The sequence below is a fragment of the Gopherus evgoodei genome, chromosome 3, assembly GCF_007399415.2.
Source record: "Gopherus evgoodei ecotype Sinaloan lineage chromosome 3, rGopEvg1_v1.p, whole genome shotgun sequence".
Lineage (NCBI taxonomy): Eukaryota > Metazoa > Chordata > Testudines > Testudinidae > Gopherus > Gopherus evgoodei.
The window spans coordinates 146753875-146777460 of record NC_044324.1 but is presented as its reverse complement, the minus strand read 5'-3'; the positions used below and the strand labels follow the sequence as shown (position 1 = coordinate 146777460).

Here is a 23586-nt window from a genome sequence, read left to right as displayed (position 1 = left end):
TAAGAGACACAAATAATTCAGAAAATAAAGAAAATTAACATGTCCAACTTTGCTTCACTAATGGACTAAGGGGTTAATTGGAAAGAGGAAATCCAATAAAAGTGTTAGATATTCTGGACTACTACTACATGGATATACTAACAATAGATTAATTGACACCCTTAATGGTGCATGGTGGCTTTGTGATCATTGAAATATTCGGTGATTCCATCAGTCAAGACTTACAAATAAATTGATCTTAAAGAACCTTATTCAATTTCCACTGAAGCCAATGGACAGACTTCACATTGACTTCAGTGGAATTCCTAGCAGGCCACAAAACCACAAGCCAGGCTTCAACCAGGATTTCAGAATAAAAAAAGAATAATTCATATTCTCTGATAAACCAAAAGGTACTTTGCTATAATGTGCTCAATAAAAAAAATGCCAACTTTGCAGATTGTTACTATATCTTGAAGTGACATATGCCTGGACATTTCAGTGGATTAGAGTTGATGTTAGAATGTCAATCTAAAACAAAACAGCCCCCTCTGCCAATAAACTGTTCAATTCCTAAATTCATATGTGGTTTACTCAAAGTATATATTCATTAATTTTTAAATATTGTAAGTATACACTATACAATCTGATTCTCCCCATGCCACCTATCCATTTTTCTCCTTCCTCTCCAAAGATATCATTTACCTACCTTCACTTTTGCCTAAACTTCTGATGGCCCTCTACACTTTCCACCCCAAGCCAACTTTTCATTCAGGAAAAGGCCAGGAGACATATTATACCATTCCAGAAGAAGGGAAAGTTCAACTGGTAGGATACAGTGTCTCTCTGCACCCCACTGGGTCCCACCTGCCTCTGAATTAAAATTCAGTGCTCCTTGAGACTACCTAAGCGTGTAGTGGGTACTCACTATCTCTTTTCCATAGACAAGGTGGAGAGGGGGAGTGGAGGTTAAGGAAACAGGACTAGAAAAATTGACCTGACGCACATTAACTAGCGAATGGCCTATTCAAAGCATGATGGAGACTTCTGTTTGTGGGGAAGGAATTCAGTAATCTATCCCACTTCCAGTTTACAGGATGTAATATTTTTTATTGCCCCGGAAGTGCTTTAATATGGCTTGTGTGGTCACAGTAGAGTGCTGGGAGAGAGCTCTCCCATTGCTCTAAAAAACCCACCTCCACGAGGGCCATAGCTACAAGCACTGGGAGCACGGCTTGCTTCGAGCACTGGTGCGCTGTTTACACTTGCGCTTTACAGCACTGAAACTTGCGGTGCTCAGGGGGGTGTTTTTTCACACCCCTGAGCAAGAAAGTTACAGCACTGCAAATTGTCAATGTAGACAAGCCCAATGAGCAAGAAACCTTGCTAAATGCCACTGGAGTTTTTTTCGTACTGAATCTTCTAAACAATTTACAAAGGGAAGAGACAGAACGAAACTGCTACCAAACTCCAAAAAGTACTTTGAGTCCAAGGATAAGCACAGATTTGAGTTCATCCATAAAATTAACTCACACTTTTCAAATGCCTCTTCAGATTTTTATTATAAAATCTGTATGGTTTAGGTTTCTTATCACTAGTGCAAGAGAAGAATCAGATTTCCACCCAAATAATTGTATTGTTTGAAGTCTGCAGTTCAATCATGTATAGCTGATTGCTCTGTTAAGCATTTCAATTTGCATACCACATTCCTGTTTCCACAACTCCACAGTATTCTTACACCTGGTCCCACATATCCTTACTTGTATGAGTAATCTTTATTTATGCAATTATTTCAAATGTTTAAGTGTGCTGTTTACCACTACGTTCCAGGCACAAAACAAGCAAAATGTTAAAAATCTTACAAAATGAATCAATAAGAAATTAAAGACTCTTTATTACCCAAATTAATCCACCAGGATTACGCATAATCAAGACTATCAACAAGCATCCCCGTAAGACCACATACCCCCTCCAACCATGTCCCTTCTGAAGAGCTGGGGGAAACTGATCAGCTTTGCAGCATGCTCTGGAGACTCAAGTCTATCAGACCAACACATGGAGGGCAGTGCAGGAAAAGGTAATTCCAAACTTAATAATATCAATCTCTTATATAAAGCCCTTCACTGAAAATGCCCAGCCTATTTAAGGGCTTGATCCTGTGCCATTAAAGTCAATGGGAGTTTTTCCATAAACTTTAATGGGCGCAGGATCAGATCCTAAACCAGGGCACTCTTAGGGCAGGCCTATACTTAAAACACTGCAGCAGCACAATTGCTCTGATGTACATGTGCCCCTATAGCGCTTCAGTGAAGATGCTACCTACGCCTACAGGAGGGCTTCTCCCATCGGTACAGGTGAGTACCATCTCTCAGAGGCTGTAGCTATATTGACGGAAGAATTCTCCCATTGACTCAGCAGTGTCTACAAAGGGGAATAGTTCTGTGCCACTAAGGGGTATGGTTTTTTTTCACATCCCTGAGCGACGTAGTTATACTGACCTAATTTCCTAGTGTAAACCAAACCTAAGATGAGCACCTCATCTTATCTCAATGACTGTACCAACTCACAGGAAGAGGCATTCTCTCAGGTAGCCAGAAACTAAACCATTTAGGGTTCAATGGATGAAAGCCAAACATCCTGAAGAGCATCTAGAAATGAACTGGAAGATAGCACAGATCTCACAGTACAAATATAATGTCCTTCCTGACTGGAGAACCATTCATCATTAGAATGGTGAATTGGACATGTAAGCGTAGCCTCAAGGACACTACACTGCAGTTCTCTATTGAATTAAACTTACTTCTGTGAGTAACGGTTTGCAGCATCACTCCCATACAAAAGAAAAAATTACAGGAGTTGTATTCAGGTTTGTACAAGTGAAAAGGCATTAGCTCTAGATGTCTTAACTGTTTTCTTTTTGTCAGACTCCTAACATTAATTACAAATAGGTTGGCAGGGTTTTTGTTGTTGTTTAATTTAAAAAAAAAAGACTATTTCTTCAATATATACTATAAAGAACCACCTGTGTTGACAACTTGATTTACAGCCTTTTCCCTTTTCAACCTTTAGGCTGTTTCTACTTATTTTACCAAATAATCTGTAATGGGTATGTTTATAATACATAATGATTTTTTGAAAATGCATAAGATTCAGTGGCTCAGATTTAAAAAGTGATTAGGGAGTTAGTAAAGCTGAGATGCCTAACACAATGGATTATCTAACATGTTAATATCGACTCAGAGCCATTTAGTTAGCAAATGATTAATTCAGTAGACTGTTTTTCAGAGCTATTACACTGTACTGGGTGAATGCCTACAATATTTAGGGAATTTTCAGTTTCTGACTGTATGGCCACCAATCATATGAAGTAAATTCAAGTGCTAGATTTAACAGCAATTTTTCCCTCCCATTTTACATCAATGTATTGCTCACAAGCATTTCCAAGGATTAACCGTGCTAGCTAAAGACAAGAATAGTGTGGGAAGGGATTATGCAGACTTCCACACATCTGTGTATAAATGTACCTCAACTCTGATTCCTGTTATCCTTACTATTCCAATTATGGGCTTCTCATGAGCACAGAGTGGTGTACTCTGGATCTTGCGTTTAAGCAGGCACACTCTATGAATGCCACTATGTGCTACTTTTAATTTCCTGGCAATAACATGTCTCATGGTGTAACTGGCAGGTTCTTTGTTCTCCATCAGGCTTTGTATTAATAGTGCTAGATCTCTCTCATTGTACTATTTGCTAGTTAATCACATGGTGTGTAACTTCAGCTCTGCTTTGAAATATTGTGGTTATACAGCATGTCTGCTGGAGAGCTAGTAGATGGACCAGCATGTGCCACATCACTAGCAATATCTTAACTGTAGAAAATGTCAATTAGGGACAAAGATTAAGCTAAGATTTATTTAATATGTGACCTTAAAAGAACTTGAATCTCAGTTTCTGAGATTAACAGTTATTGTACTACTTATGATGCTGATAGAAATATTTTTTGTGTCTCCAGAGTCATCCCTATTGCACATTAAAGCCTGGATCAGATATAGCGAATTAGAGTATTTATCTGCTGCTCCAACAGAGGGGAGTGTGTTCAGTCTTTTTGATACATTCCACAAGATTAATTGGTAAGTAAATGCATATAAGAATTATTTAGGTCCAGCACAAGGTCACTTTACTATAGATACATATTTAGATAATGTATTCATACAATAAATATTAAGTCACATCACTTATGGCCATTTTTATTCTTCTTCCTATAAATAAAAACAAGCTGCAAAGAAAAAAACTGGAACGTCCTCAGGATTGCTGTATGACCAAGAGGACACATTCATTTATCTAGGTATTTAAATTGCCCCTATCACCATAGTAACTGAGCACCTTATCTGGTACTGCTTCAGAGACAAATTCCTCATTCCATATAAAGAGGTTTGATTATCTTGTGTCCAGCCTGTTCTTTCCAGTTGCACTATTATGTTGATTTTTAACCAGGACATGAACATGCAGCACACAGATCCATGAATTATTCTGAGTTTTATGCTAATGTTTATTAATACTGCCAGTGTTCATAGATATTGAGGATCATATCAATCCAGTGTTTATCATGTTGGTTACATAGTCCATTCATAGTCTGGTATTATTCTTTATACACCTTTCCAATTTCTTCCATTCTTCTACATTAAACATGCATATCAGGTCTTTGGCCAGCATTATCCCCTGGCAAGCCCACTGTTAAATTCAGAGAAGTTAATGCCAACTTATGCAGTTTCACACAGTCAGATCACCCGAGGGAAGGGTTTCACCCAAGCATGGATGCCCTCATTCTACACAGAGCCCAGACTTCACAATGAATCCTCTGGAGGGGCTTCAGTTGAGTCAGAGAAAGGGGGTGAGAACCACCTCTCCCAACTTTGTTCTCCTGCAATAATTCTGATGGTCAAGATCTGACCAATTTTGCATCCTTTTCTGACATTAGATGGGTGAAGGATAGTGCCCATGCTTTTGCGCTGCATCCATTAACATGATGTCTTCTGAAAAGCTGAACTATAACGAACTATAATGAAAACAGAAGTGTCTGTAATGACCTGACCACTTACTGCTTTCCATGGCCTCACAGTGTTTAGAATATGAATGCAAAGTTGTGCCACGATACTACAAAAAATATTCTACACATCAGAAACTCACTAATACACATTTCTTGAATAGTCACCTTTATAATGTCAGCATTTACCAAGAGTTATCACACTGTGGTATCTAAAATCTGGCAGTATCTCCATACTTATAACAGGAAGTAACTACAATATTTTAAATGTTACATTGTAGTAGGGTGACCAGATGTTGAGGAGTTTGTCCTGCATCCTGACCAGAGTATGGTCGGGATGCCATTTGTCCTGATATTTTGTTTCCTGGTCTTTGGTGGCAATTCGGAGGAGAGTCCTTCAGTCGCAGTCTTTGGCGGTATTTCGGCAGCAGGTGCTTCTGTCTTTGGCGGCAAGGTTTATTTCCCGCCACCAAAATACCACCAAAGACTGTCCGTGACTGAAGGGCTCTCCGCCAAATTCCCGGACGGGTGAGTGTAAAAAAAAACATCCTCCCTGCGGCGGTCCCGATATTTTTCCCTTAACGTCTGGTCACCCTACACTGTAGTAACACTGGCTTTAGCAAACACTAATTCACATCACAAAACTGGAAGTCTCTTCCCACTTTTCATTACATTTTCATTGGATAGTAGATGCTGTGTTGAGATCTTATATTAAGACTTTGTTAGCTTTATAAAAATCTACTACAGTTTATTAAATTAAAAGAAAATCTATAATTGTCAAAATAAATGGATACAGTACATTCTGCAGTGCATTATCCTTGTTACTCTTTGCTTATTTCAAGTTTTGTTGCCAAAAATTATGAACTTAAATGCATAGTTAGGCACTAAAAAGTGCCCTGATTTTGAGAGGGGCTGAGCAACCAGCACTGCCATTCAAGTCTCCAATTCACAATTGATGCCTCAGTCTTAGTGTGAATTAACAACATTCTGTCATATAGGCATTGCAATCATATGAAAGAACCACATCGTTAAGCTCTCTCACATTAGCAGCATATTTGAAAAATCTATTTACTTTACTCAAGAAGAAATAACAGCATTATATAATAGTGAAAATGACAACACCTCACCCACCTTTTCTCTCTAACATAAGGAAATGCAAGAGGTAGCAAAATAAATGAATTATTCTACAATCATCAATTTACTGGCATTCAAGATTATTAATGGTTTTATAAAACAAATATATAAAATTACACTACTACCAAAGCTGCTTTGAATCACTGTTGGCATATACTATTTTTTTGGGTACTCATCATTTTTTTCTGTTAAGACACACAGACAGTGACTTCTCACAAAAATGTTCCACTTGTGTTCTTGATATCATCACTGTGATATTCCCTACAGGTAGAGAATACTGCAATACCTCTATTTTGTTATGATTGCAATTTTAAGGGCAATTAATCTAAATTACTGTAAATATTTCAGTTTGGGCAACTTAAGTTAGGTTGACGTACAGTCACCTCTGTAATTAAACCACTGTTGCATGTCCACACTAAGCTCCTTGTGTTAGTGGAGTGTGTCCACAGTAGTAGCTCTTGCATCAACACAGAGAACAGTGCACCATGGGTAGCTATCCCACTCTGCACCTCACCACCAACTGCCACAGGGGGGTTTTGGGAAGGGTTTGCAGTACCTCCTGGGGTCAGTTTCAGCATCCCAGCTGCAGTTTTCTCCATTCCCTCATTCTATGGGCTTCCTATTTTGTACTACTTTTCAACAGCCCTCTATAACCCACATGCCCACTATCAGAGGGGAGCTATTCAGATCAGAGAGGCTTTGAAGGAGCATTTTAACAAAGAACCACAGTAATGAGTGTTGCTGTAATGTGTTGAGTCTGACATTGGTTTTTTTGCACCATAGTACAAACCTTGCAATGATGTTGTGCATACACTACTATAACAATGCAAATGAACCTAGTGCTACTGTCTGTGAATGTTAGTAACAGTTACCATGGGTTGGAGAAAGAGGACGAGAGATAGTTCAGTGGTTTGAGCATTGGCCTGTTAAACCCAGTGTTGTAAGTTCAATTCTTGAAGAGGCCATTTAGAGATTTGGGAACTGGTCCTGCTTTGAGCAGGGAGTTGGACTAGATGATCTCTTGAGGTCCCTTCCAACCCTAATAATCTACAATTTTTATTCCACACCCATCCAAACATACCAATGTCATGCTGAGGTACATGTCATACACACAGGGAAAAGTATCTTTAAAGGGGAAGGGACACTGAATTATCAAGCACATATGCCAATGAGGCTCTCACAGTGGGGTGTCTGTCCTGCTGTCATAGTGCATAACCTCCAAAGGGGTGGAGTGCCTGGGGGTACTGCTGCAGCCACAGAGGATACGTGGAATGGGGGAGGGACATCGGGAGGTCCTGAAATGCCGTTTTCTATGGGCTGCAGAAGGAAGCGAGCATGGATGTGTTCAGCCTGAAATTCAATCAGAGACCACAACCTGCCTCACCCCCAAGCATCCATGGGGCTCTTGGTAGTGGAGGTGGAGTCATCACCGATGATGGTGTGCAACTCCTTTTAGAAGCAGCATGTCTGTGGCTCTGCACTAGAGTGACTATTTGTCTCCCTGCTTGCTCCCTGAGCCATGTTATCATCTGTCCCTGGTCCTTTTTCTTTTCCTCTGTATCCGTCCGCATTTTCTCATTGATTGCTTGCAATCGGACACACCAGAGGATTGCAGCACCTCCTGGAACAAGTCTTCCTTAGACCTCTTCTTTCTTCTCCTTATTTAGCCAAGCTGCTCTGCCAGTGTGCATGAAGAGACCTTCAAGGCCACATCTGTAGCTGCTAAAGAAACAATGGACAGAGGTCTTATTGTCAGTGCACTTACACCACTGGATCCAAACAAGTTACAAGAACAACTTTCTCACTTTCTCTTGGAAGTCATACAGCACAGTGGCAGCCTCAGGTGTGGTGAGTATGGTCCATGGGGCAGAGAGGGGAAGGGACGAATTGAGACAAATCGGAGCTGGGGGAGAGGGTAGCACTGGGTTATCAGTACAAGAGCATAGGGCTATTGTACTAAATACTGGCACTGGGGATGAGTTGGGACAAGGAGGGGGATTGCCCTGGGTTATTGTACTGAATACTAGTACACGGACGGTGGTGATTGTAGCTAGTATCACACACCTGAGGGTAACCAAAACTGCAAGGGAGCACCTTCTGCATGCATGTGGCTGCAGACTGGGTCCATATGCTGCTAGCCTGTCTGCTGCAATAGTGCCTGCCGAAGTAATTGCCAAGTGGCGTGGGAAAGTGTCCTACTGTGGAGGAAGAAACAAGACAGCCTTCCCAAGAAACCTTCAGCAGAGGATTGGAGATCGGTCCTGGGATAGGGGTTGTTATAAAATTGGATGGGTGGGGTTCTGTGGCCTGCCTTGTGCAGGAGGTCAGACTAGATGATCAGATTGGTCCCTTCTGACCTATGAGTCTATGAGTCTATGAGATTACCTCCAAGAAAGTTTCCTAGAGATCTCTATGGACGATTCATGGGACATCCCAGTGTGCACAAACAAACTTTCCTGCAGGGCCCCCTTTGCCTCACTGTACGGGGGAATGAGAAGCAAATAGCAACTGTACCTGTATTGGTTATTTCAATACCTCTTCTACCCTGATGAAAAAAAGCAGTATATGAGCAGACGTGTCCCTGCAGTATTAATGCAAACTGAATACTTACCAGACGTTCCCTCCCCTGCATTAGGCTCAGCACAGCTGGACTGCTGAGAGTGGCTAGACTGCTCTGGAGTCAAAAGCCCATACCATCAGATCTCCCTGTTGCCTGCCCCCATCCTCTTCTGCCTCCACTTCCTCATCCAGCATGTCATCCTCAGGGTTCACTCCAGTGGCTAGGGACTCCAGTCACCCCTGAAGTATCCATGGGGCTCTTGGCAGTGGAGGTGGAGTCGTCACCGATGATGGTGTGCAGCTCCTTTTAGAAGCAGCATGTCTGTGGCTCTGCAGTAGAGTGACTATTTGTCTCCCTTGCCTTCTAGTAAACCTGCCTCAGCGCCTTGATTTTTTACATGGCACTGCCATGTGCTCCTGTAATAGCCCTTCTTCTCCATGCCCGGAGCAATCTGGCCACAGATATCAAAGTTCCTGCCGCTGGAGTGGAGCTGTGATTGCACAGCCTCCTCTCCCCGCACACCCAGGAGATCCACTGCCTCCAGTGCACTCCAGGCAGGAGTGCATTTGCTGCATGAAGCGGGCATGGTCAGCTGGGCAGTAATTGTTTTAGTCCTCCATTCTCAGCAAACAGAGAGAGCAATTTCAAAGCTTCCTGGGCTTTAAAAGGGGAGGAACACATCTGTACCTGGCTACAAGGCAGATAAGTTCATAACAGTGACCAGAGCAGTCACGGTGGGCACTGTGACACACCTTCTGGAGGCCACATAGGTCAATGCAAGCAACACAGTGTCTACACTGAGACTGCGTCACTAACTACATTGTCCTAAGCACTATGCAGCTCATCCAAGTGGTTTTATTAGGTCAGGGGAGCAGGTGAGTTAGAGCAGCAGAAGGAGCATTGTAGTATGTATGCCTCCATAGGTCGACATAAGCTACCTTACATCAACTAACTTTGTAGTGTAGAAAAGCTGTTGCCTTGGTGAGTACTTTTAAAAGATCAGCTATGAGATAATTTCCTTGTACAGTTCCTCACTCCCACCCCAGAAATATAAGAAAATTAGTAGTGTCAGTGCCTCTTTTTTCTTTCCATCCTATTCTGTTCCTCAAAAGGTAGACCCCAAGGCCATGTCTACACTACCACTTATGTCAGCAAAACTTACGTCGCTCAGGGGTGTGAAAAAACACACCCCTGAGCACCATAAGTTTTGCCAGCATAAGCGGCAGTGTGCACAGCGCTATGTTGGCAGGAGAACTTCCCCTGCCGACCGAGCGACCAGCGCTCATAGGGGATGATTTAATTATATTGATGGGAGAGCCCTCTCACATTGGCAAACAGCAGCTACATGAGAGATCCTACAGCGGCACAGCTGCATCAGTACAGGAGGTACAAGGAAACCAATTCATGGCTGAACCATTCCAATACTTGTGATTTTTTATTTCCATTCCACTCATTCTGAAAAGGGGAGCTGAACCTTTTTCCTTATGCTTAAAAACATCATCTTCTGCACAGAAACCACATCTGGAAAATATCGGCCCAAAAAGTTATTACCTCCAGACAAGATTTAAGGGTCTGATCCTGCTTCCATTGTAGTCAATAGCAAAATTCCCATTGACTTTAATGGTACAGGATCAACCCCTTAACTTGTTCAAAACACAAATAAAATTGCTTTGGTTTTACTTCCACTTTACCAGTGAAAGGGAAATCCACCTCAGGAAACATACACAGCTTAATTTTCCCAGAACTGCTGCACTAAGGGATTCATCAGATAAGCCATAAAAGAAATCTCATCAATCCATATTGGCAGATTTGGGGTCTTTCCATGGTGTGCTTACTGGATTTGCCAGAATTGAGATTATATTTACAGAACAGTAAGTACTATGAGTACATTTCTAGGCATTCTGCCTGCAGACAAGAGTGTTAGGTTGAAATCCTGGCTCTACTGAAGTCAATGAGAGTTTTGACATTGACTTCAATTGAACCAGAACTTTACTCTTAGTACATATAATAGAACGTCACTAACTCATGCTGACTGTAAGACCCACTGCAAATTAACGTATTTTACAAATTAGTAAGCAAAACAAACATTAAAAGCAGTGACATTATATCACATGGTGTATTTTGTTCATAGTGTAGATTAGTGTTAAAGATTCGTGTCAGTACCTCATAATAGACTAATAAATATACCATGGTGTATTTTTGTGGAAGTGTGTCATAAACAGATGGTTAAGAGTTACTGTCTCTTTTACCTGTAAAGGGTTAAGAAGCTCAGTGAACCTGGCTGACACCTGACCAGAGGACCAATGTGGGGACAAGATACTTTCAAATCTTGGTGGAGGGAAGTCTTTGTTTGTGCTGTTTGTTTTGTTCGTTGTTTGCTCTCGGGATTGAGAGGGACAAGATGTACACCCAGATTTTCCAATCTTTCTGAATCAGTCTTTCATGTTTCAAAATAGTAAGTAATAGTCAGACAAGGCGGACTAGTCTTATGTTTGTTTTCTTAACTTGTTAATGTGTCTCTTTGCTGGAAGGATTTTTACCTCTGTTTGCTGTAACTTTGAATCTCAGGCTGGGGCGGGGTGAGTCCCTCTGGTCTATATGAATCTGAGTACCCTGTAAAGCATTTTCCATCCTGATTTTACAGAGATAATTTCTACCTTTTCTTTCTTTAATTAAAAGCTTTCTTTTTAAGAACCTGATTGATTTTTCCTTGTTTTAGAATCCAAGGAATTGAGTCTAAACTCACCAGGGACTGGTGGGTGGAAAAGGAAATGGGGATGGTTAATTCCTCTTTGTTTTAAGATCCAAGGAGTTTGGATCTGTGTAGCCTCTCAAGGCAACCCAGGGAGGGGAAAGTCTGGGGGGAAAAGAGGGGGATGGTTAATTTCTCCTTGTTTTAAGACCCAAGGGGTTTGGGTCTTGGGTTCCCTAGGGAAGGTTTTGGGGGAACAGAAGGTGTGCCAGACACAGACTTCTGGCTGATGGCAGCGTACCAGTTTTAAGCTAGTAATTTAGCTTTAAAGTGATCATGCAGGTCCCCACTTCTTGAAACCTAAAGTTCAAAGTGGGGAAAAAACCTTGTTCATAGTGTAGATTAGTGTTAAAGATTCGTGTCAGTACCTCATAATGGACTAAAAAATATACCATGTTGTATTTTTGTGGAAGTTAATGGATCTTCATAATAAGAGACCTCCTTACTGAATCTGCTATTAAATATTTGCTGAGTGAAGTGGAGAGAGATGGCTGGTTTTGTGTGCAAATCAGCAAAGTAAGATTTAGAGAGGCACAATTGCACACAGTGCAGGAAGAACACTACCGACTTGTTTCATCACCAGCCACACCAAGACAAATCTGAACTCCTCTCACATATTTCATTAGGATGAATTAATTTTAAAGTTTAGTGAAAACTGCTCAACCATTAACACTATTGAAACAATGGACAAAAAACCTAATTTGAGTCACTCCATTTTTATTAGAAATTGTAACAAAGTCCAGTTTTGAGTAATTGTGAAGATGCCATTTCTCACACACACACACACACACACACACACACACACACACACACACACACACACACACACAGCACTCTCACACACCCCTCACAAAACCAAATCCAAACCCCAAATGACTTAATCAATTCAGGAAATTCAAACAATATTTTAGATGTAATTTGAAAGGGACACCATAAACGTACATTTCCTGCCTGACACAGTTTAACATACTATTGTAACAAGTAACACCAGTAACTGAAAAATTATTTTAAAAAATCTGTATTTTTCAGTTTATTTAACTTGTACATTTGACATCACTTTGTGAAGAGTCATTTTCAATGTTTCCCCATATAGTCAGTTTCCCCTATTTGATCCTGATTCATAAAAGCACTTAAGCATATGCTTAAATCTAATCCTTACGCAAAAAAGCACCTTAAGTACTTTTCTGAATCAGGACCTTTGTGTGTATCTTTCACACAGCAACAGGGGTGAGAAAACCAAATTTTTAAAAACATGATAGGTAACTGTAAAACCACAAAATTTGGCTGGGGAATTCAGAAGCAGATGTAACACTGAAACTACATTAAACTCATATTTTGAAACTGACTAATTTACAAATTAGTAGAGTTCTTTTAAATCCTATAGTTTTAACTCCTGTGAGCAGCCTCACCCAAGCCCTTGATCCAGCAATGAACCCCATACATGGCAGATTTTTAAATATATTTTTATATTAAAAAGAACAGAAATCCTCATGCTTCAGGACTAACTGATAGGTCAACTAACTGATGAGGATTGGAAAGCAACTTTCTTGAACCTCTCTTTAAAGCAGCTGATAAAGGCAACTCTGACAAATAGGGCAGTGGACTAGATGGATAACTGGTATGGTCCAGTAAGAAAATTCCAATGTTCACATCAAGTGTTCAAATACTTGAACCAATTGTAAAAAGATCAAGGTTTTTTTGCATACAGTTCACAAATAAAAGAGGGCTAAATTTGTAGGATAAGTTGTTCACTACATATAGTCCATTCAGCTCTATTCTAAATCAGAATTTGAGCTCATATTCAGTGCTGACACGGCAGTGCAGTATCAGGAGGAGGAAGGTGGATACATTGCAATGCTAGCCATGCCATCCCTTTTATGACATGCTGACCTGTGGTCTTTCATATCAGTCTCTGGTGAATATCCAGTAGTCACATATTGAGAGTCATAAATAGTACCTTTTAAAAATTGACAAGAGCGTTCTGGTCAATGTACTCTCTCAGTAAAACTGGTTCAAACTCCCAATGCTGTTTTTGAAAGGTTTGCTGAGTGTATATATGTGGCTTTGTTTTTATACATGGTCACTGCAACGACCAGAATCTAACTCATTACCATAAACCACTTGAAGATACCTGGTATATGAAAAGCACTATAGAAAAATAATTCAGTACTATTGCTTTCCACTCTAGGATACACTTTAGAATAAATTCAGCTTATGTTTATTTTCCTTTTTATTATCTGTAATAATTTACATGAAGACAACATCTTGAAGATCTCATCAGCTCCTGCTGTTTATCTTCCCTGTATTTCCAGAAAGATCTCAATTCAGGACAGCACTTCAGCACATAACTTAAGCATGTGCTTCACTTTAAATCTCATTTAATTGCTGTCCTGGAAAGGAATGCTTTCCTGAATAGAGGCCACTGTGATTTTGAAATACATGGTGCTGTATCCCTCATAGGTTACTGGGCATGGCACTCTTTTAGACTCAAACTTAAATCCCTCCCATATAAAACCTAGTAGTCTCTCACTGTCATGATGTTACAAATTGTTAAATTTTGACAGTAAAGTAATAAAAAACTTTATTCATGCTTAAAAAGCGAATCTTGCATCACGTCATGCTTCCGGTTGAAGTACTTTTTAAACTGTATCTCCGATTTTGCATCCGTGTCACACATTTTAAGGACCTATGGCACATTTTGGCACTGGCAGATTGAAAGCTATACTGGAGAACTACAAATTCAGGTGGGAAATTAGAAGGAACAGATTAATTTTTTTAAAAGACAAACATGCTACTTAATTGCTAATTACCCTTTCAACAAAATGAAGAAAGGCTATGTAAAGAGTGGAACACACTGATTCCACTGACCAGCTATATTGAAAGAAGGACAGGAGACACTTGATAATGGATTTAATCAGGTCACAACTTTATTTTTAGATGTCTGGTACTACCCGGCAGATGAACGTGTACAATGCAGGTAACTCCCTATTTATTCTGTAATTACCCAGGGGACTTTGAACATCTCCCCCTCATTTTTCCATCCCAGGCCCCCCAGAAAATCCATTTCCAGGACCTTACCATCCACCTCCCACTCGTAGCTGTAAGGTGAGATATAAGAAAAGGGGGGTTAGCTCATTGCTGTTCCAATCACAGGAGCCCCAACACACACACCCCGCACCGTTCCATTCCTTTTTAAGTCCTTTACCAGGCCATTTATCTGGTCACTGGATGCCTTCCCTATGGAGTACTCGCACTAGACATCCACCACAAGGAGATGCCAGCAATTACCTTGGCTGCCTCCCCCACAACCCAGTCGGGTTCCCAGACATCTTCCAATAGCCTTTTGTATAGCAGCCCAAAACATGACACCCCAACCAAGTTTGATAGGTGAACCCCCATCCTCACAAATGAACTCAGTTGCTCCTTGCACTATGCAAGGATCGTCAAGGACTCCTACAACTGGGTTGCCAATGTCACATACTGCAACACCTGGCCCTTCCTGATGGGCCATACAGGTGACCAGCACTCCAGACCATGAACTTGGAAGAAATTTTTACAACTTTCTTCATAGCTGAGCCATGTGCCCAGAGCCAAGGATCTGCATGCCACCACCAACCTGATATGCTCAAACTCAAGTTCATCGCTAGTTCCTGATACAAGCCCCCTGCACTCTGTTGAACTGAAAACAAGACAGGGCATCCGCTATGCCATTATCCATCCCAGGCACGTGCTTGGAAGGAAAAGAGATGGTAAGGCTTAAACATTGCGATACAAATGCTCTCACTAAGTTCATAACCCTGCGATTCTCCAAAGAGATGATTCCGTTACATCTTGAGAAAGGAGAGTTGCTCAGGTTGTTATCTTTTTCTTTTAGGTATCACCATTATACAAGCATATTGAGCTTAGCTGCCTTTCAGCCTGGTGAGGGGTTGCAACACTGCTGGTTTAGTTTCCATGTGTTGTAATTGTGTCCCGTTACAAACATCTGAAAGAAGAACCTAGCTCAAACTTTAAAAAATGCTACAGAACTTGATATCCCACCAAAGTCATCCCTACTGCGTTTGGGGAGGCTCCTCGGAAACATTTAAATTACAACATAATTACCCCATACTTTAGACATATGATTGCTCCCAAACTTAGTTTACATCACAGGTTAAATCAAATTCAGGAGGTGATGCTGTTGGAAAACCTCAAAGCATCTTTATCCAATACAAAGGATACCGTTACCTAGCGCCTTCTTGAAAGTTTAAGATTAGTTTAGTTCCATTGATAGTTTATAGCCCTGTTCCATTGGTCTTTCCTATGATGGTTTTAGAGAGTTTCTGATGGTTTTAGAGAGTCTCCAGGAATTAAAGATTAATTTTTAATTAAAGCTTGTCATGTGATAAAACCTCCAGGAAAACGTCTAACCAAAACAGGCAACTCTAGTCAAAGTTTGTACCAGGAAGATCAGCCTTTTCACATATGTATTATGGAAGCAGTCTGATTGTTCAGATGAAAAGATTTCCTGTTCTTCTTACCTGGATGTCTGAATTGCTTTTATTTCAGACAAATTATACATCCTGGTAAAGAATTTCATGTTATTTCTAAATGTTATGAGCTACAAACAGTTTATATTCTTGAATGTAAAGACTGACACGTGGATGTTTATTTTGTCCTATGCATGCTCCTTTGTTTCTTAACACTAAAAAGGATTAATACAGATGGGGGCTTTCCCCTCACCCCATCAAATCCATGCAGGACACAAGCTTCCCCTGAGTCTCTCCCACTCACATGCATGCATTTAATGGGGGGAAGCCAGAAAGAGGAGTTTGTTTCTGGCAGAAAATTATGTATCTAATATAAGATTATTACCAAATGGAATGTTAAACAAAGTTATGAGTCTGAACCCTGTCCATGCTGAGGCGTGAAATTCATAGAACTAAAAAACATTTCCCTGAGGACTAGCCTAATGATACAGAAGCAGCATTCTACTCCATGTCTCAAGGATTCTAAAGCAGTTTTAGCATTGCTCTTCCAGAGACTCAAGGCAATAAAAGGTTACGTCCTCCTCTCTAAATGGGATGTATCAGACTTGTTGCAAAAGGAATCAAGAATCCACAACAGCAGCAGTTTTGCAGGGAGCCATGCATGCAGCCATCTTGTCCAAAGAAGAGGTAGCAAACAAAGAAAAACGGGAGATTAGACAAAGTAGGAAAGACTGGAGAGAAAAGGAACACAAAAATATCGCTCAGTATAGGGGACACACACAAACTCAATTTACTAGTTAAATGTAAACAAATATTTTTTAAAAAATCAATGAGAAAAATGTACTTGTAAAGAATAAACCCCAATTTTCTCTCTTTAAATATAAAATGTCTAACATATGATGCTGACATTCCAATGCAAAACTTCATTTATGCTGCAGAACCTTTCCAATTTCATCTAAAATAATGACTTTTTAAAATGCAGCAGTATTGTATACAGCAGTGTGCAAAGAATGCTAACTGAAGTGTAGTGGGATTTATAGATTATTATCCACTATGGAATTCCCTGAACACAGGAAAGCATTTTACCCAGGGTCACAGAATAGGTCCTTCATGGTATGTTTTACCTACAAAGCCATTCATGCACCCCTCTAGCCCTAGGGGTAACCAATTGATTAAAAATAAAGACACCCAAATTGCATTCATTATCAGGAAATATTCAGTTTGCAAACTAAATATTTTATCAATGCCATATAGACAGTATTACACTTGAAATATTGAGCCCTGGGAGGTTAGTCCAAAGTTTCAAATAATTAACTAAGACTGTATTAGGGTGAAAGTGGTTTAATCTTTAAAAAACAAGTTAGTTTTCCATCTCTTTTCATACAAATGTTCCCAGCACAGGTGTACAGGGGAGGGAAAGGGGTAGATTGGGGAATAAGCCAGGTCACCATATAGAAACAATTTTAGATTGGAAATTCAAAACTTCACAAATAAAGGAAATGTCTAAGGCCCTTTTTTCCTGCATGTCTAAATCCCTACATCAAAAAACTCCCACTGCTCCAATCTGCCACCTTCTTCAAGGGCATTTTATAACCAGACCAACATGCTAAGGATTTTTAAAGGATAATCCCAGGATAGGATTGCCTCTTTATTGCCAGCAGGACACCAGTTATCAGAAGTGTTCTTTTACATACTGAGCTGCTGCTGTCAGGGTTTGTAGTTTTAACATTACCCTATATGTACACAGTGTGACATTAGCATGCACATTGCTTCAGATTTCCCATTAAGTATTTCAGATAACACTTTCATGAGCTAATATTAACATTTAAACCTGCAATAAACCTGTAAGTGCACAACTTTTCCAAAATATTTGTACCAATTTTAGCACTAGGAAACAACCACCAAACTCTCACAAATTGTGAAGCCATATCTTCTTTCAGAGAAAGGTGAAAAGCAAACTAAAATCTGTTTGCCAGGACTGCAGTACATCCCACATAATATTAACAAGAAAAAAGTTGACAGTTTTGTATTCTCATTTTCAACATTGCATAACAATTGTACTCTCAGCAAGACTGTATGTTTTGATGGATTCAAAAAATATTTAGAATAGATTATTCTTTTAATGAATCCAGTTTGAAGCAGACAATGTAATAAGAATTATCCAAACCAGCCTCCACAATGCTGCAAAATGATACAAACATGCTCTGCCATAAACCATCTACGTGAGTTGTTTCTCCTTTTTATCCACACACCTTTTTCTCATTACCTGTCACAAAATGTGACTGTACTAAATAAAAACAAAAATTAAGTTTAAGCTACACCATACAGTTTCAATGTCTACACACACCCAAAATCTACACTGCTCTCAAAACTACCTACATATTTGTTATAGCAATATTCAGAAACGCCTATTTGTAAAACTTGCTAAGACTTTGTGTATAAAGAGCACTTGGGAGATGATGCAGGAGGTGAAGGCAATGGTTGATTAGAAATAGTCCAAAATGAGCATAATCAGCACTCCTAATACAGAACCAAACTGAGGAAAGAAATGCTTGGGCACTTTAAAATGTACTACATTTAAAAAGCAAAGGAAGAAAAAAATATGTTTGTAAAAAATGTAAGTACTAATCCATCTTCAGTGATGATAATGCCTGCAGTTGCTTGGGGGTGGGGTGGGCTGGGGGTGTTTTTGTTTTAGTTGTTTTTTCATTTTGTTTTTGCAATAGGTTCTACAGTTGCAGCTCTGAGGCTGAGCACTGCTGCTTAGTTAGTATCTGCAGTGTACAGAACAAGTCGGAGGGTGGAAGGGGAGCGCTGAAAGATACTTAGGGGGAAATGGTGTTGCTGGGGAGCCTGTGATGCTGTCTTGCCTGGTACCACTCATTCTCCAATTGCCCGCTAGCAATAGCTTGCCCTGCTTCGGGGTCAAGCCAGGAGTAACCAAAGCCGACCCAAAGCCACTGCGCACATTACTTTTAATTGTCACTGCATTGCTAACGCACAGCTGAGCGCCATGGCTGCTCCCTCGCACCGTTGCATTCCCACGCAGGCACCGTGCCAGCCCCCCACCCCAGCCCAGCCCCAACACTTCTCTCCTTCCAAACGCCACGCAACACGGGCCGCGGCTGGCCGGAGCGAGCCCTCGGCTGCCCCACACCCCGACACCGCTGAAGGCTCGGGGAGGCGCGGCGCGTGTGCGCGGCTGGGAGAGCAGGCGAGAAATGGGGCTGAAGAGGAATTCCTGGCAAGACTCTCCCAGCCCCCTCCCTCCGCTCCCCCCGGGGAGGGGGCTTCCCCATCACCATAGACGCAAGGCACAAGCTCCCCCCTCCCATCATCAGACGCCTGCAGCGCAGGACACAAGCTCCCCCTAGTCGCTCCCAGCCCCGGGCATGCCAGGTTCTTCCCCTCCCTTCCCACGCGCGCAAGGCACCAGCTCCCCCGCACCGGCACGGTTCACGGAGCCCCCTCAAACCGGCGCAAGCCCCCTTGGCTGCCCCCCGCCCGGAGAGCCCCACAGCTACCCGGGCCAGCCAGCTCTGCTGGCCCCCAGTGAGCAGGAAAAGCAGCGCGCGGTGCTTACAGTTCGCAGGAACTGAATCTCGTCCTCGCCCTCGCCCCCTTCGGCCATGGCTCCCCCTCTCGCCAGGCGGCGGCAGGCGCCCCCCGCGGGGCTGCAGCTGAGGGAGATGCTCACGCGCGGCCCCGCGCCGGACTAGGGGAAGTGGGAGCGCCCCGCAGCCCCAGCCCGGCTGTGCCGGTCCCGCTCGCTCTCTGCAGCAGTTGACGGCGCTGCCCAATCTCCTCCGTGCCAGTGCCTGGAAGAGGAGCGATGTGATTCACTCGGCGGGAGGGAGGGCGGAGCTGCTCGGCTCCCCCGCTGCTGCAGGTGATCCGCAGCCGGCTCCCTCTGCAAAGCAAACCTGCGGCCCAGCGCCCCTTACTGGCTACTTGACAGATTGTCGGTGGGGCCGGGTGTGTAGCCACAGTCTGTGTCACACTGCTGGTGTACCACACTGGGCAGCGGGGGTGTGCTACAGACGGTAGGCAGAGGTTTCAAATGGCCACTAATTGTTGGTGTCCCACGTGGGAACCCCCCCAGGGACCTGATTTGCAGGGGTGCTGAAAACCCACAGCTCTACTGAGGAGCCCCCGAAAAATTAGGCCCTGCCTGTCTCAGGATGCACACCCAAAACTGAAGCACCCAGAAATAGTGGTTACTTTAGCAGTTGGGACCCGTGGATGCATATTTACACAAGTTTTACATATATTTCTGTACATATAATATCTGCACAAAAAATGGAGGGTGTTTTGTGTGTGTATGCTACAGGGGTTGTACGACTAGTGACCACTGTAGTTGAGAGTTTCCATTCTAAGCTCCTGTTTTCAGTTGTTTCGTAACTTTCAGAAATTTTCACCTTTCAGGCTGATTTTTTTAATCTTCATCTCTGATTAACAACTTTTTTATAATTATGATCAAAAATGATTTAGCCATTAGAGTAGGAGGATAGCCAAAGAAATACATTTTCCCTATTGTTAAAATATTTAAAATTATATATATTTTAACTTTTTCTAAACAGCTCTACCTACAAAATAATTGTGGCAACTTGAAGTTGGTCAAGAACTACCCCTCATTTAATGGAGGTACATTGTGATTCAGATGAGTTTTGAGTTTTTGCAAATCACACTTCATGCACATGCACTGAATTGAAATGATTTTTTAAACACACTTTAGACCAATGATAAGAATATGATTAGATTTCCTTACTACAAATGTTAACCATATTGTAACCGGTTCTTCTGTTTTAACTATATTACAACTGGGGCTGTTGACTAGGGACCAATCCTCCAAATATACACATAAACAGCCACATTGAACTCAATGGGACTAATGTTTGTAAAGTTCTTCTCATGTGTAAATATTTCCAGGATTGGGGCCATGGCTAAACCGTGGTACATATAGGATCTTCCTTTGTATCTTTTAAGGTGAGCAGCTAATGGGGTAAGTGCTACACTTACTGCACATGTGATAAGAGCACTATAAGAAAAAATGGACATTATATGAACAGTTCACAAAACCATCAAAAGGCTGAAATGTTTGGTATAATTTTCAGCAAAACATCATCAGGAAATGTATAAAGTAGCTAATAGCAAAGATTTTTCTGAATAAGTGTGGGCAAAGAGATTAATTGTAATTGAAAATACTATTTCATGAACCATTCACCAAGCAGCAATGTACACAGAGACGTATAAATACACTGCTTATATGTATAACAAATGTACCCAAAACAATGTATTAAGGCTGCTCAAGTGCCTATAGCATATCACCAACACAAACATAAAAAAAACCCAAAACCACTAATGTCCTCAACCACCATAGTTTTTTCTTCTTCATATTACTTCCCCTCTCCCTCTCTCTTACACACACACACACACACACACACACACACCCTCTCTTCACCTACACACAAAATTTGCCACCTTTGACTCCAACTGAGTAGAAAGATTAGAATTGTTTTCAAATTTTTTAGAACGTTGCACTGATGCTGTGTTGATGCAGGAGATTAGTTTGTACAGTACTGTGTAAAGTTTTAGTCAATTGTGTTGTGTTGGAAGATTAAGAGGGAATTATTTGCTAAGTGGAAATAACTTGTGATAGTGTTAGGAAGTTACTGTAATGTCTGTAGCAGTGCTATTTAGGTGAGGTAATGGACAAAAAACACACATGCAATACCAAACTTTGTCAGTAATTGACATTTGTGGGTGGCGGTAAGGCTGCATGTTATGTGTGGAGCTGGAAGGAACACACCCACATATGTGTGTTCCTCCTACAGCTGTCAAGGTGCTTCACTCCTGCTCTCTCTGGTGTGCTTGGTGAGCAGCTCCAGGGGCTCTTCACACACTGCCATACCATACCTTGCGGGGGAGCAGTTCCAGGTGCTCTTCATCCCCTCTCCGAGATATGAAAGGAATCAGCTACAGGGTCTCTTCAACTCCTCACTTCTGTCCTGTGAGAATAGTGTTGGCTGCTCCTTCTACCCTAGCCTAAAACTTCTGTTAGCTCCTACAGGGAAGAGAAATCTGTCTGTCTCCTGCAGCAGCCCTCATAGATGCCTAGATTTTAAGGCCAGAAAAGACCATCATCAGCATTTGTTCTGCCTTCCTGCACATGGCAAACCACAGAACCTCACCCACCCACTCCCATAATAGGCCCATAACCTCTGGCTGACTTACTAACGTCCTCAAATCTTGATGTAAAAGACTTCAAGTTACAGAGAATCCACCTTTTATTCTGATTGGATGCCCATCCCCAAGAGGTAGGGAAGAGGGAAAAGGCACCAGAAAGCGGGGAGGGAGTGCAAAAAAGTTTTGGGGCAGAACTAAAGATCTCTGAAGCTAGGAGTTTCTCATGTTATCCCCAGACTGGCTCCAGCACTTGCCCCAAAAGCCCATTAGTGGTGATGAAATCAAGAGAGTGACAACACTAGTATTTATAGATGGTGGGTGAAGGTGAGGTGATGTAGCAAAAGCAAAATCCTGGCTCACAGTTGCAAGATTGGGATGAGGAGTTAAGTAGTGAGTGCCTGACTTTTAATGTTTATGGGGGTGGCTTTTTAAAAAGTTTGTTGTTTTTTGAATATATGTCTCCACTGTCATTACGAGTTTAATTGACAAGGTTCCATCAAAACATTTTTTCCATGGAAAATGGCCTGTTAACAAAAATAGAATTTTTTTATCTGAAAATGGAGTTTTTAAAAAAATGGATTTTAATTGAAAAACCAAAAACCTGAATATCATTTTTTTCTTTTTGGCACCTCAAAACAGTTTTTGTTTCTTTAAAAAAAAAAATAACAGAAAAAAATTATCAGTTTTGGATGTTTGTGGGGTTTTCTTTTTCTTTTTTTCTTTTTTTTTTACAAAATTCCAAAAGATTTTTAAAAGTTCAACAAAAGTGGAGGAGGAAGGAATTCCTTTTAGTAAAACTTTTTCATAGGAAAAGTCATTTCCTGACCAACTCTAGTCTCTGTCAATGCTGATAGTTACTCACATGGGTAGCTATCAAAATGGAAGTCTTATAATCTGTTTGTCATATATTGCTCTGTTCCTCCTACTAGACGCCCTCCACAGCAGCACTCTTCCCCATGTCCTGCCTCAGAGCCCTGATTTTGCCTTCTCATATATAACCCATGTCACCCCCCAACCGGTCCCTTCACAGCCCTATTGTTAGTGTTTCCCCTCCATAGCCCATTACAAAACGTGTTTCTCTCTCACCCAACATTCCCAATCACAACCATACCACCTTATTCCCCTTTGCGAAATCATCACAGCAAGTTTCCTAAAGGAAGAAAGTGGCTCAAGAATAGAGTTGCTACCTTTACTCCTGAAGCAATTCAGCTGCAAGACTTCCACTCTCCCTTTCCCTTCTTCCACAACTTGAGTGAGAAAAGGAGCATCAGTGTGTGAAATGTTTCCTGATGCTGCTACCTTGACACACTGAGACAGCAGAACTATAGAGAGCCCTTGGTACGCCAGTGCTTGAAAGATAGGCTCTTGCCCCCACTGAACAGCTGCTGCGTGGTGTGCTGGACAGCCAAGACCACAGCATCCAAGCAACAGCATCTCTGTTGAGATACCTCAGTATAGAGGC

At 41.5% G+C, this 23586-nt stretch overlaps 1 protein-coding gene across 4 annotated transcripts in view; it reads right to left on the bottom strand.

Annotated features, from left to right (window-relative positions):
• Window positions 1-19569, bottom strand: part of RYR2 (ryanodine receptor 2) — a 737385-nt gene extending 717816 nt beyond the window's left edge. For all 4 annotated transcript variants that reach the window (XM_030556966.1, XM_030556967.1, XM_030556968.1 and 1 more), the window contains exon 1: window positions 19522-19569. In XM_030556966.1, coding sequence (XP_030412826.1) covers window positions 19522-19569 — 48 coding nt within the window. The remainder of the gene's footprint in view (window positions 1-19521) is intronic.
• Window positions 19570-23586: the final 4017 nt, after the last annotated feature.